This window comes from Arachis duranensis, chromosome 10 (genome assembly GCF_000817695.3).
Source record: "Arachis duranensis cultivar V14167 chromosome 10, aradu.V14167.gnm2.J7QH, whole genome shotgun sequence".
NCBI classification, from domain to species: domain Eukaryota; kingdom Viridiplantae; phylum Streptophyta; class Magnoliopsida; order Fabales; family Fabaceae; genus Arachis; species Arachis duranensis.
In genome coordinates, this window is record NC_029781.3 from 104,935,605 (window position 1) to 104,948,518 (window position 12,914).

The 12,914-nt window shown below is 31.0% G+C and overlaps 2 protein-coding genes and 1 non-coding gene across 4 annotated transcripts in view; 2 read left to right on the plus strand and 1 right to left on the minus strand.

Annotated features, from left to right (window-relative positions):
* Positions 1-79: 79 nt before the first annotated feature.
* On the plus strand, positions 80-151 carry TRNAD-GUC (transfer RNA aspartic acid (anticodon GUC)). The gene has a single exon. It is a non-coding gene; the product is annotated as a tRNA-Asp (tRNA).
* A 45-nt stretch (positions 152-196) lies between these two features.
* On the minus strand, positions 197-6,633 carry LOC107472011 (uncharacterized). 2 transcript variants are annotated; one of them, XM_021132951.2, is made up of 14 exons: positions 6,307-6,633; positions 6,145-6,207; positions 4,949-5,383; positions 4,462-4,533; positions 4,178-4,303; positions 3,842-4,054; positions 3,580-3,627; positions 2,568-2,729; positions 2,147-2,308; positions 1,803-1,893; positions 1,584-1,702; positions 1,414-1,458; positions 926-1,277; positions 197-803 (listed from the first exon to the last, which is right to left on the minus strand). In XM_021132951.2, exons 1-13 carry the CDS (start codon positions 6,622-6,624, stop codon positions 1,044-1,046), a joined length of 2,088 nt encoding a protein of 695 aa, XP_020988610.1. In that variant the 5' UTR covers positions 6,625-6,633; the 3' UTR covers positions 197-803; positions 926-1,043. The 2 variants fall into 2 exon arrangements, with proteins under 2 accessions (XP_020988610.1, XP_015947069.1); XM_016091583.3 differs by having other exon boundaries at positions 290-761.
* Positions 6,634-12,451: 5,818 nt separating this feature from the next.
* The window catches only part of LOC107471810 (uncharacterized), a 5,282-nt gene continuing 4,819 nt past the window's right edge, over positions 12,452-12,914 (plus strand). Inside the window, exon 1 of the mRNA XM_016091303.3 lies at positions 12,452-12,835. Coding sequence (XP_015946789.1) covers positions 12,569-12,835 — 267 coding nt within the window. The 5' untranslated portion in view covers positions 12,452-12,568. The remainder of the gene's footprint in view (positions 12,836-12,914) is intronic.

Genomic DNA, 12,914 nt, shown 5'->3' on the forward strand with positions numbered 1-12,914 from the left:
GGAGGAGTCTGAAATTGAAATGGGGATGGAAACAGAAATAGCATTCATATATCACAAATAAGAACACTATCTCAATAAAGTCGTTGTAGTATAGTGGTGAGTATTCCCGCCTGTCACGCGGGTGACCCGGGTTCGATCCCCGGCAACGGCGCTTTTTACTTTTTTTATCCTTCCCCTGGCGTAGTGGCATTGCTTGTTTATTGTTTTATATATACGGAAAAGTCAACTCTCAAAATTATGAGTTGTAGACTAGTTTTGGGAACTTTTTGGATAACCCCATGAGATTTTGTAACAAAAATGTAGCCAATCTTTCATCGTTTATTTTTTATTTAAAAAGAGGTTTTGACCGAACCATAAGTTATCATCTTCAACGGTTAAGAGTTAAGACATCACAGGACATTCAATGTTCTTATTTTAAAAGCTCCATCAACTCACTGCTTTCTTTTGGTTCCGTAAGGACATAAAAGATAAAAAACCAAAATACAACTTTCAATCACTTTTACTACCATCACTGTATCCTTTTCTTCCTCATTCTATGGCGAAGGTAAGCAGTGAAAGCTCTGCAACTTCCAATGGCCGTGGCGGCAGACAAGTAGAGTCAGCACCGTCTCTGAATATCATTTACACATTCTATGTTTCTAGCTACATAAATGTTTTGTGAAGCTTGTGATCACCAAAATGCAGTTCCTTGTTAAAAGCTCCAACCTCAAAGCACCATTTGAACATGTATGGTGCCCAACTCATGATCACTGTGGAGAAAACTGCAAGTGCAAATTTGCAATGAACACTGAAAGTTACCATCCCTGGTAGATGAGAAATTTTAATGAAATGTGCAAGTAATCTCATGCATCTTCCATGGCAAACTAAAAACACTGAAAGGAGATGAAAACAAAAGGGAGAGTTAAACTGTTAAAGCACCGCATACCTCTTCTACTTCCACCATCCACAGCAAGCAAGCACAACCAACAAGAAACAGAATACGCATTTCGAGACAGTGTCGCTGCCATGAAGAATAGTTAAATCCTCAAAAAGTTGGATCTATTCTAGTACTTGACAAACCCAAAACTCTGAATCTTTCCGAGAACAGACTCGAGATCACCGTGAAATAAGCTTAATTGTTTTGCTACAGCGAAACCAGCATGCATTCCATCAACTGCTGCACTAACAATTCCACCGGCATAACCTGCTCCTTCACCGACCGGATACAGTCCTTTTACTGAAGTGCTTTCATAAGAGAGAATATCACGAGGAATCTGAATCGGAGAACTGGTCCTAGTCTGGAATGAAACATTGTTCAGCGCAAATCAGCAACAATTATATAAAATCACAACAGTAATGGGCTTCATACAGAAGTTTTAATTAATGGTTGCAGAATGAAGTAGGAGTTAGGGAATATCATAAGAATTTTATTACCTCTACACCATGAAGTAGAGCCTCCTTGCAGATAAATCCTGGTAACTGAAAGGTTTGGAAATTTGAAAAATTAAATTAACTAAATGAATATCATGGAATAAGTAATGCTGTTAGATAATTTTATTAAATTCAGTGGATACTAGATTAGTAAGAGCATGAAAGTCACAAACCTCCTTGTCAAATTTCGCTAGTGAATTTTGCAAAGCTTCAGTTATATGATCCGGAAATAGCTGATGAAGATTTGCTGCCTTCACACCCAAACGATAACTTGATGGGGGTAGAGAAGATCCTGGCACAAAAGTAATTCTAAGCTAAGCTAATTTAATAGCTGAAAACCTGAGAGAGTAAGAGTTAAAAAAAAGGTAGTAAATATAATCGATCATTTTTACCTGACAACTTGTTGAGAAAGTCTGTAGCTGTCTGCACGGGCACTATAAAATTTCCTCCGCCCATCATAGCAGCTTTGCGTTCAAACTCTCTCTAAATAATAGAAATATTAGATAAAAATAGATGCCGCCAAATTTCTAGATATGCAGACTATAGATATTCTGTACTTAACTGATTAAATAGTTAAAACTTTGCACTAGGGATTATATTTATTATAAACAATAGGCAAGAAAGTTGTTTTTGATAATTAAAAATACCTGAAAAATTATAATGAAACAAACTTTTTGTTTAAGTATTTAAAAGAATAAGAAGAAAAAACTCAGATTACATAAATAGATATAACTACCTGAAATTCAACCCCTGCAAGAGGACCATAGTAATTCAAAGCTTCAAAATCCTTCATTGTGACTGTCACCACAAGTGCAGCATTTGCCCACCTAGATGCCCGCCGAGAGAATGACATGCCATTGATGCACATTTCTGATGGATCTGTGCTGGTGAGAACAACCTATAAGTTCCAACATTTCACAGTTTACTAAGTCTGCTACATACATTATACCCTATTGTTAAGTGCTCCAAACAACTAATGCATCCATTACAACCAAATATGCTATCCCCTATTGTTTGAAAATAATTAACTAATTTTTGTCATGCCATCACTAGATAGGAACAAACATGACATGCCATGCACCTTTATTTGCATGGAATCAATGCAGAAAAGAAATCATACTCCAAGTAATATGATAGAAGTAAAGGAGAATGCATACCTGCCCACCGGGACACATGCAGAAAGAGTAGCAACTACGATTTGCTACCATTGGATCATATGATTCACGTAAATCCTCTTTCTCAATATAGTTGGCAACTTTGTAATCAGCCACAGGAACTTTACCACGTCCACGAGCAACCTCAGATGCCAATTCAGAATACTACAAATTTAAATGGATAAATTTGCATGGATCATAATCTTGATAAATAAATAAATTAGTTGTAATAAACAGTTTCAAATGTAAACAAATAAAATAAATATTTACCATCTCATTTTTCCACCAATTAATAGTTCTAAAGTACTATATATTACTTTGTATGGATTTTTTGTTTAATTTTATTCATTAGGATCCAAAAGGACATATATCTTATCAGTACTTGTAGCTAAGTATGGGTATAAAATAAAAAAAAATGCAATAATTAATTAATTACCAATCATTTAGTAATAACTAATAAGAGTTCCTTGTCATAGAGATTTGGCCAAGTTTTTACATTGGTTGTTGACAACCTAAAACAACCGTTCTATTTCATTCGGATTTGGGAATTGAGACCGACTATGTAACACTTTGCAATAAATTTAACATAGACGAGTTTAGCATAAGTTTGATGTGGCAAAGAAGAGAATGCTTCGATGGATGATCTGTCAAACTCTAGACAGAATCAAGGAAGACATAGAGAGTTGCATGTAATATGGAATATTTATAAACATGTAAACTGGTTATTTTTACTTTTTTAAAAAAAGTAGAATTCAGTTCCGCTGATTTCCATCCATAATTTTTTTGGGGGAAGAGAAAATGGCTTTTTAGGGAGAATCTGGTGAATCATACCATCAATTGAGATGTCATAGTTTGGCAAACTTGTTAAACCTATTTCACTAGACCAAATTAATGTAAATTATCTTGCAAATTCATCTGACATGCCATTGCAAAGGAATTCAACCAAAAAAATTTAAAATATAAATAAATTTAAAAAAACACAAGGGCGCCAAAACAATTTTGACTAGATTCAAACCTGAATGCTATTTATTAGTTCTTGAGGATGCTCAATCCGTAGCCCAACCTGTAAGGAATCATGACGATAACAATCGTAAAAGCAAACACCAAAATATAAGATGATTTTATTCTTCTAGAAAGACGCCTCAAATTTGCCAGAAGGGCATATAATGTTACAGATGGATAAGAAAACAGAGAAGCATCGGGAATATAACAAAGTCGTATCAAAATTTTAATAAATTGAAATATATACTTATAAGAAGATGTCTACAGAAACTCACAGCAAAATCTTTTGGTATCAATTCCACGTTATGGGAAAGAAGCATTTGATATATATCACGAGCAGAATGACCAACAGCCAGAACAACTGCATCATATTCCATCTTCTGGCTTCTTAACCGTAATTTATCAGCTGATTCTGACACTGTAACCCCCTGAGCATGTCCGTCTTTTATAACTATATCATCTACCCTTGTCCCAAACTTGATGGTGACCTGAAACAAAAAGGCAGCAGTTGACCAAAATGAAGACAACTTCAGAAAGGGAACCTGGGAAAGTACATCTACATAATTTACATAAGAGTTTATTCTCAATCGAAAGAAGTGGTTGGAACTCACACCCAAATCTTGCAGATGTCTCCTAAAGTTGCGAAGTAATGGAACCAGCCTATCTGTTCCCAAATGAGGCTTTCCATCGATCAATATCTGTTCTGGAGCTCCAAAATGCACTAGAGTTCTCATAATCTAAAATGGAAAAAACCTTTCAACTATTGAGTAACTAATGGCATAGAAGTTGGAAAAATAAAAAAATTAAAATAATGAGACAGAAAGAATTCAAAGATTTATCCCAAATTAAGAGAGCGTGCATAACGAGTTTACAAGTGCACAGCATGGGAACTAACCGCAAGAACACTGCCAGTGTTACGTCCTATTCTAGTTACCAATTTTCCATCACTCCAAGTACCTGCACCACCCTGCCAAACATAAGTGCTTAATAAATGAAAAGGTAAAACACACAATAAATCACATAGTAGAAAGACTAGTTGAATAATGAAAAAAATGCAAGAATCACGGAAAATTAACAGAGATAACCAAATACCAGTAGTTATATCCCACTTATGATTTTCAGATGTATTGTTTAATCTCTTACAAGTTGCGACCAACATGAGCATTACAAGGGTGCACATAATTTCCAAAAACACTAGTAACATGTCAGGATAAAATTCCTGCCTATTGGCTGTCATGAAAAACAATCAAATTGTAGCAACAAGACTGTGCAAGAATATAACCAAGTAAAATGTGATCAATGGAGCAATCATGAATGAAATATCTATTTACTGAGATAATAAACCATCATTTAAAGAAATAAATAAAAATGCATAGAACAACCTCTCCGAAGCAGAAGTTACTTTCCAACTCTAGAATTCGACGAACTACAAGAGCACCAATATCACGCCCTCTTTTTTCTACTGGTTGCCCTCTTTCTATTAGAGTAACATCTGCACCGAGCTCTGCAAGAACAAGAGTAGCAAATAGGCCAGAAGGCCCACCACCCACTACCGCAATTTTAGGCTTTCTAGAAACTTTGATCTGGTGCAACTCCCCTGATAAAATGCTATGTCCATTTTCCCCTTTCACTGCAGTCTCTTTATAGTCACGTACGATACTTATCAAATCACCACAATCTTTTCGGTCTTGCATGTGTTCCACAAGGCCGACCTTGGGCTCCAACCGAGAGATGAAGTCGCGAGTTCGAGGTTGCAGGCTGATGAGTCTTTCAACATCCACATCAACAGTATGCACAAATTTGGGCTCCTTGACTCTCTGAAAGAGCATCAACAAAACAAATAAGATGATGAAGTGATAGCTTCTAAAGCAATTTTAAAAACCTTGTTTTACTTGTAACATGCAAAAGTATGAGCAATGAACTACTTCAAAAGTTATGAACATCACATATGCACGGATGAATTCCACGTACACACTATCCAGCATACATATAATTACATGTCAAAACCAAATAATTGAAACTTAAACCAACGAATTTACCTATCTAATTTTTTAATGTAATTCAAGATTGTACTCAGTCACACCAGACATAGATTAAAGGGGCCTTTGGTTTGCTTCTTTTCACAAAAACTCAGCTTTTCTTTTTTCTTTTAACTGACAAAAAAAAATCAGTTCTCACTTCTCACATTTTTGTGTAAATTTTATATGAAGCAAGGCAACTTGAGCCAGCGGTAGCAGAAACAACGAAACTGGACTACAACCAATAATCAAAATCTTAATTCTGAGAAATCTAAGCATTTCTAAGGACACGAGTTTAATGTAAAATTGCTTTCCGAATAATCAGAATCAAGCGCACCCTAAATAAGTCTAAGAGTGGTTTCATATCATGCACCAAAGCCTCCATAACCAAAAGTTCTAAATTAGCACAAGGCAAATAAATTTAAAAAAAAAATGAACAAAAAGCTATGCAAACTTCAGGTAAAAAGAAAAATATTCCTCCTAATTTTAAAATCAATCATGCAAAGTGTACACCACAAATCATAACTGTGATGAGGCAGATGAATGTTACCGTTACATACCTTGCGAGCATCAAAGGACTTCCTAACAACCGAGAAAGCTTCTCGTGGCAACAACGAAGCAACCTGACACACCATTCGAAAAAAAAATAAACACTCCACAGAAAAATTAAAAAAAATGTTGCGGAATTGAAAGAGAAGTAAAAAGAGTAGTTAGTTAATTACCGGGAACTTGAGAACCTTAGCAATTTGTTGGAGAAGGGCATCGGAAATGTCTAAAAAGTCCTTGCCAGGGTCTTGATCGAGTGGAACGAGGAGCTTGAATAGCCTCCATGTGCCCTCGAACTTGTTAGTGACCTTGGAACCGGAAAGGAGGTGTTTGTGCTTGGTTCTGAGCTGCTTCTTCTCGGAAGGGTACCGCTGTTTGCCGGTTCTCTTGCTACAGAAGATGCGGACTCTGCCTTGATAACTGGGAAGGTTGTTAAAGCAGAAAGCAGTGTGGATCTTGGGAAAAGCGCAGGAAGAAGAGGGAATGAGCGCCATGGTCAGTGTGCAGTGGTAAACTGGTAATACTCATTTGGATAAGCCCCGCTCTCAAAGTATTCAGGGCTTGTTTGAATATCTTTTTTTGAGTTATTTTGTTTTAAAAGATGTAGATTATAATTTTTTAAAAAAGATTTCTTTTGTTTTTTTAATATTTTTATTTTTATTATTAAAAATTTGTTAAATGTATTAAAAATAAAAAATGAAAAAATTTATTAAATTTCTTTTATTGACTTAATGATGCTCAAATAAATACTCTGTTAATGTTTATATATCATTTTGCAAATTCGCTCAATTTAATCACTAAACTTTTACTCATCTCGCAATTTATTTATTGAAATTTCAATTAGTTTAATTTAGTCTCTAAAATTCACAAACATACTTACATTGATTTATAAAATAGTAATTATATTTCGATCATTAAAATATGAATAAATTATATAGATAAATTAATTGAAAATTAAAATTATGTAAATATCTTAAATTAAATTTAATACATAAATGTCTTGTTTGACCTTTTTTTAAATTGAATCAAATTTTCAATGTAATTACTGGTATAATTAGGGCTGGAAATGAATCAAACCCGCTCATGAGCCAGCTCGAGCTCAATTTATTAATAGTTTGATAAGCTGAATTCATGAGCTAGTGAGCTGAGCTTGAACTTGAATTTGAGCTCATAAATTAAATGAGACGAGTTTGAGTTTGGATAAATTCAGCTCATTAACTCGTGAGCTGGCTCAATTATATATATAATATTAAAAGTATAGATTAAATGCATATAGGATACGTATATTAATAATTTAATATATATGTATACATATAAAATAGTAATATATAATTTTACATATATATTAATGTTCTTAATTGTTTAAAATTTTATAGTCATTTTTTATATATAATTTTGATGTAACACAAGTAAAAAATTTATAATTGATAGATAGACAATATATTATTTTGTTTTAATATTTTTTAATATATATAACTTATAATTTATTGATATAAAATTATAGATTATGTTCCTATTATTTGAGCTAACTCGTGAGCTCGAGCCAACTCATGAGCTTTTGTTGAGTCGAGTTTGAGCTTACGAAATAGACTCGATTGTTAATGAGTCAAATCGTGAGCCAAACTTAATTTTCGTGAACCAAACTTGAGCTTTGTCTAGCTGGAATCAGCTCGACTCACTTCCAACCCTAAGTGCAATATATACGTACTAAAACAAATCTAATTAATTTGATTTACATTAAAAAAATTAAAAATAAATAAAGAGTCAAACAAAAATGCATGTAATCAAATTTAATTTATGACATTTACATAATTTTAATTTTTAATTAATTTATCTATGAATGTGAACAGCCCGGATTAACTCACATCTAACAATTCAGATTAAGTATTTTTTTAAGTAAAAAATTAAATTAATTGTCTGTCCAAAAATTCTGAGCATTTTCTTTTTCTCCCATGTTAATATCCGTTGTCCATCTCAATTTTTTCTTTTTTCAGCTTATAACTCCAATAAAATTCCATATATTTGAATTATGGATGGTAAAAAAAAAAAAGAATAATGTACTTGAGATTTTTTGGTGGAAGGAACATGAGCAATCAAAATGAACTTATTGATATTAGGGTAATAGAATTTCAAATTAAATTGACAAAAAGTAATTATTGTAACCTATTTATGAATATCTAGGAAGAATTCTAGAAAGGGCAACAAAGACAGAAAATAGGAAGAGTAATAGGCCAGTGAAGTTGACTATTAATGCTTCTTGGCTGCGAAAAAGTCCCAGAAACTGAAAATATTGAGTCAAACCCAATAGAGCTGTGCCAACTGAAAGCAAGAAGATGACCATTCCAATAAACCTGTGCCATGGTAATAGTGATGCTCTTGTGTACATTTCTGCTCCAGGGAAGAAGTAGGCAAAGAATCCCAAAATATACTGAAATAAAAAAGAATTTATGTTTATTTTGAGGTATTGAAATAGAGATTGAAAGAGTGAAACTCAATATCATATTTGTTGGTTATAGTATTAAAATTTCTGTCTATATCTCTAAAATTTTTGTCTATATCATATATTGGTACTAAAATTTTTGTTTATATTTTTAAAATTTCAATATTTTAATACTTTCAAAATATAAAAATATAGGAGACTGAAATTTTTAGAGACAGAGGTTGAAACTTTAATAATATTTTATACTTAAAATACTCTCATTTCAATTAATTAATTCCAACTTTATCCATTGTACAAATTAAATTAGAATTTCATTCTTGTTTCAATTTCTCTCTCCCACTTTACACCAAACAAAATACTCAGTCTCTGTCTCTTTTGTTTTTCAGTGTCAGTCTTTTAATTTCTATCTCTCTTCGAAACGCTATCTTAAAAGTGTTTATAATTAATTAGTTCACTAATAAATAGTTGTATTCGAAATCAATTTTTGAATATTTTTTAGTTGAACTTTTTTATTTTTAAAAATTTATGAAAGAGAAAAACCATTGAAAATAATAGGCTCTTTTACTTTACTTTTTTTTTTTACAAAACTTTGAACAGAAAATAATGAAAATAAAAAAAAATACAAATACAAATCAAACATACTTTTAGTTTTTTAACAAACAATTTCGCTAACCTATATTCTAAGAGCACACTTTAAAAGTATTATAAAAAAAATGTTTTGGCTACCAGTTAATCAACAATTATTGAAAATGAAGTTTTTCTACATTTCCAATGCACTTGATATATTAAAAACTTAAAAGCTTTCCATTGTTACACTTTTTAGCTAAATCCTTTAACAAAATTTAATTATCAAATTAGTCAGATTTTTATAGACAAATTATATTACAAAGTTTACATCTTTTAAAGATATAATCTCTAAATAATTTATAAATATAAAACAACTCTCACCTCTTAAGTTAATTTTTTTTTAGTTACATCTATTCAATCTCAATTCACATATAATATCGAAGTTTATTCGATCTAATATTATTGGATTACTAGATCATTGGCAGATTTTATAAGTTTAAATGAAGCCTAACTGAGTAAAAAGTTAAAAATTAATCTGATAATTAAAATTGTTAAATATCTTTGGTGAAAAATAAAATTTACCATAAATAAATTTATATATTTATTATTATTACCTGCAAACCGAAAGAGCAGATAGCTGAGATGCCTAGCCATGAGTGTAATGTATACATGTTAGGAAGGCCCTCCTCTTTCTTGAATTTGAAAACTGTGACAATTCCTAAAATTCCAGTTGCTAGAGCTACCAGATGCAATAATAAGTGAACCACCTTCAATGATCTTTGTTTTCCAGGTGCAGATTTGTATATCATGATAGCTGTTGCAAGTAATAATATAAATGTATCACAATAATAATAATAATAATAATAAAGGTTAAATTACACAGTTGGTCCTACACTTTCAATAATGAAATTGCAAATTAGTCCCTACACTTTAAAAGTTTGTAATTCTTAAAGATAATTAAAATTTGCAATTTAGTCTCCGTTGTTCAAAAAGTATTTGATTTAACAGAATATTCTTAACATATTTTCTATCTTAACAGAATGTTCTCAGCATATTTTAAGAATATTCTGTTAAATCAACACTTTTTGACAGGCAGGGACTAAATTATAAATTTTAATTCTTTTTAGGGACTCAACTACAAATTTTTAAAGTGTAGGGACCAATTTATAATTTTACTAAAAGTGTAGGGATCAACTGTGTAATTTAACCTAATAATAATAATAATAATAATAATAATAATAATAATAATAATAATAAGTTATAGGCTAAAAGGTTTTTTTTCTAAATTATTAGTTATAATATAGAAAATAATCAAAATATAGCTTTGCTTACCTTCTCCACTAACTAAAACAAATCCAATTGTCATTAGAAGTGGATGTAGCTACACATTTTAAAGACCAAAAAAAAAATAAAAAAGGAATTATTAGTCAGACATATGCATGCATTAATTCAAATAAAAAATCATATAAATAAATAAATACATAAACAAAAATTGATCATTGCTTGAATTGAACAAACTCACATTAAAAATCTTGGCTTTGTTTGAAGAATTGAAAGCAACACCTTCACGGAAGTGTAGCAACCAAACTAACACAAGTGTTGTTATTGCTATGAACAACAAATGTACAAGAATGCTAACATGGAAGCTACCAACCATTCTTGCCTAACTCAAAATCAGAATTTAGAGACCTTTAAAATTATTATTATTATTATAATTAGAATGCCAAATGATATATAAGAGACTAAGAAATGGCTTCAAATTGGTTCTGCATATATAGATGAGGGTCAAACCAAAGAATAGAACTAAGCATATATTTGTACGAAGATGCTAACAAAAAAGTGACATAGAGAAAAACGTTATGCCGGCAGGTAATTAAATTGGTTTGATCATTTTCATGAATGGAGATGGCATTGATCAATGCTTATTAGTTGGCTATTACAAAGTTAGAATTTTAAGATTATAAAAGTTATAACAAGATCAATGCAAGGTTTTAATTTTCTTTGAGTATATGACATCATAGTAATGATTAATTACTTAACCTTTTTCGATTTGATGACTTGATTTCTTATAATTAAGTCAAAGACTATATATTTATAGAGCATGGCTTAGACAATGTTTCGGAAAATAAAGTCAGCAACAAATTACATTAGTAGCTCACAGTTAAAGGACAAAAAATGCTCATAAATAAACGATAATAACACATAATTTATTCATTGTTTTATATTTGCACGTTTCTGGATTTCAGATATTTTTGCAAACTCCTTTTTCTTTCTTTTTTTTTTTCTTCGGCCTTGTTCTATAAGAGGTGGTGAGAATTCTATTTAAATATTTGTGGCTAGTTAACAAACTACACAATAAACAAAACTCAAACACTTGTTTTTTTTAAGCAAAGTAATAAGTTAGACTAATCCAACTTAGTTTAGTAAATGAATGTTATTTGAGTGTATTTTTTTATTTTTAGGTACATAATCCAACCCACAAAATAATGGATTTCAACCCAACTTAATTCATAAAATTGGGTTGGGCTTGGTTGATGAATTGATTAACTTCATTTTTAAATAATTGGATAAATACAATTTTATTAAAAAATAAAAAATAAATAACATAAGTACCTTAGTCTTTAAATTTTAAATCTTAAAATTAAGAAAAACTTTAAAGGATTCAAAATTTTTAATTTAATATTGATTTAATTTAATTTCATAACTTATTATATTAATAGTCAATTAACAACAAAAATAAAAAAAAGCAAATACTATTCACTTAAAATTTTAAAATTAGAAAAAAATGGACAAAAGATAGAAGTAAATATGAAATTTTTAGTATAGATAGATGTACACTTCAATTTTTTTAATGAGTCATCTGTGTATATTAATATCAAGTTATTTTGTGGTCTGACTAACTTTTTTTGGCAATAATAATTGCCAAATAACTATATACATGGTGTGACATGACTCTTTTGATAACACAATTAAAATTAAATAATAAATTATTAAATTTATTAAATTTAATAATAAAAAAAGATTTACAAATAATTTAAAATTTTCATTTTTTTATCCAAAATTTACTTCAAACATAGTCCTAGCAATTATTTATAAATTATTTTTCTTGATCCATATCCACTTTTTAGAAAAGAAAAAAAAATCTAAATCATTTATAAATTTTTTAATTCAAATTTAATAAATTCAATAATTTAATATTAATGTATACTAATAAGTCATTAAAAAATAAAAAAATATATTTATTCACTCAATGAAAATTTATGTGTAATTTTATCCATTCTTCTTGAAATACTGAGAACTGTTGGTTAAACCCTAACAATTGAAAGTTACTAGTTACTGCTATTATGAAAGCTAGGGCAAGGGTTTTAGTTAGGTTGAAATAGTGGTAGTAATGAAATGAAGGTTTCATTCTCTTTTGTGTAAAACATAGCATGTTGGTGGCAACAACGCCATTTCTCAGAAACTTGTTCAGCTTCCGCTCTCACTCTCACTCTCACTTCTTTCGAATGGCAGCAACAAGTTCAACCAGTTCTATTCTTTCCGAGCATTCCGACGCTTACGCGCCGTTCAAGCGCGTGTGCGTTCGCGTCGGCACACACAACGGCAGCTTCCATTGCGACGAGGCGCTTGGCTGCTTCATGATTCGACTCACCAACAAATTCTACAACGCTCAAGTTGTTCGCTCTCGTGATCCTCAGGTAATTTTTTTTTCTGATTTTTAATTTGTTCGTTTCTGAAAAAATGTGAGCTGTTGTTTGGTTGATGAGAACGTGTTGA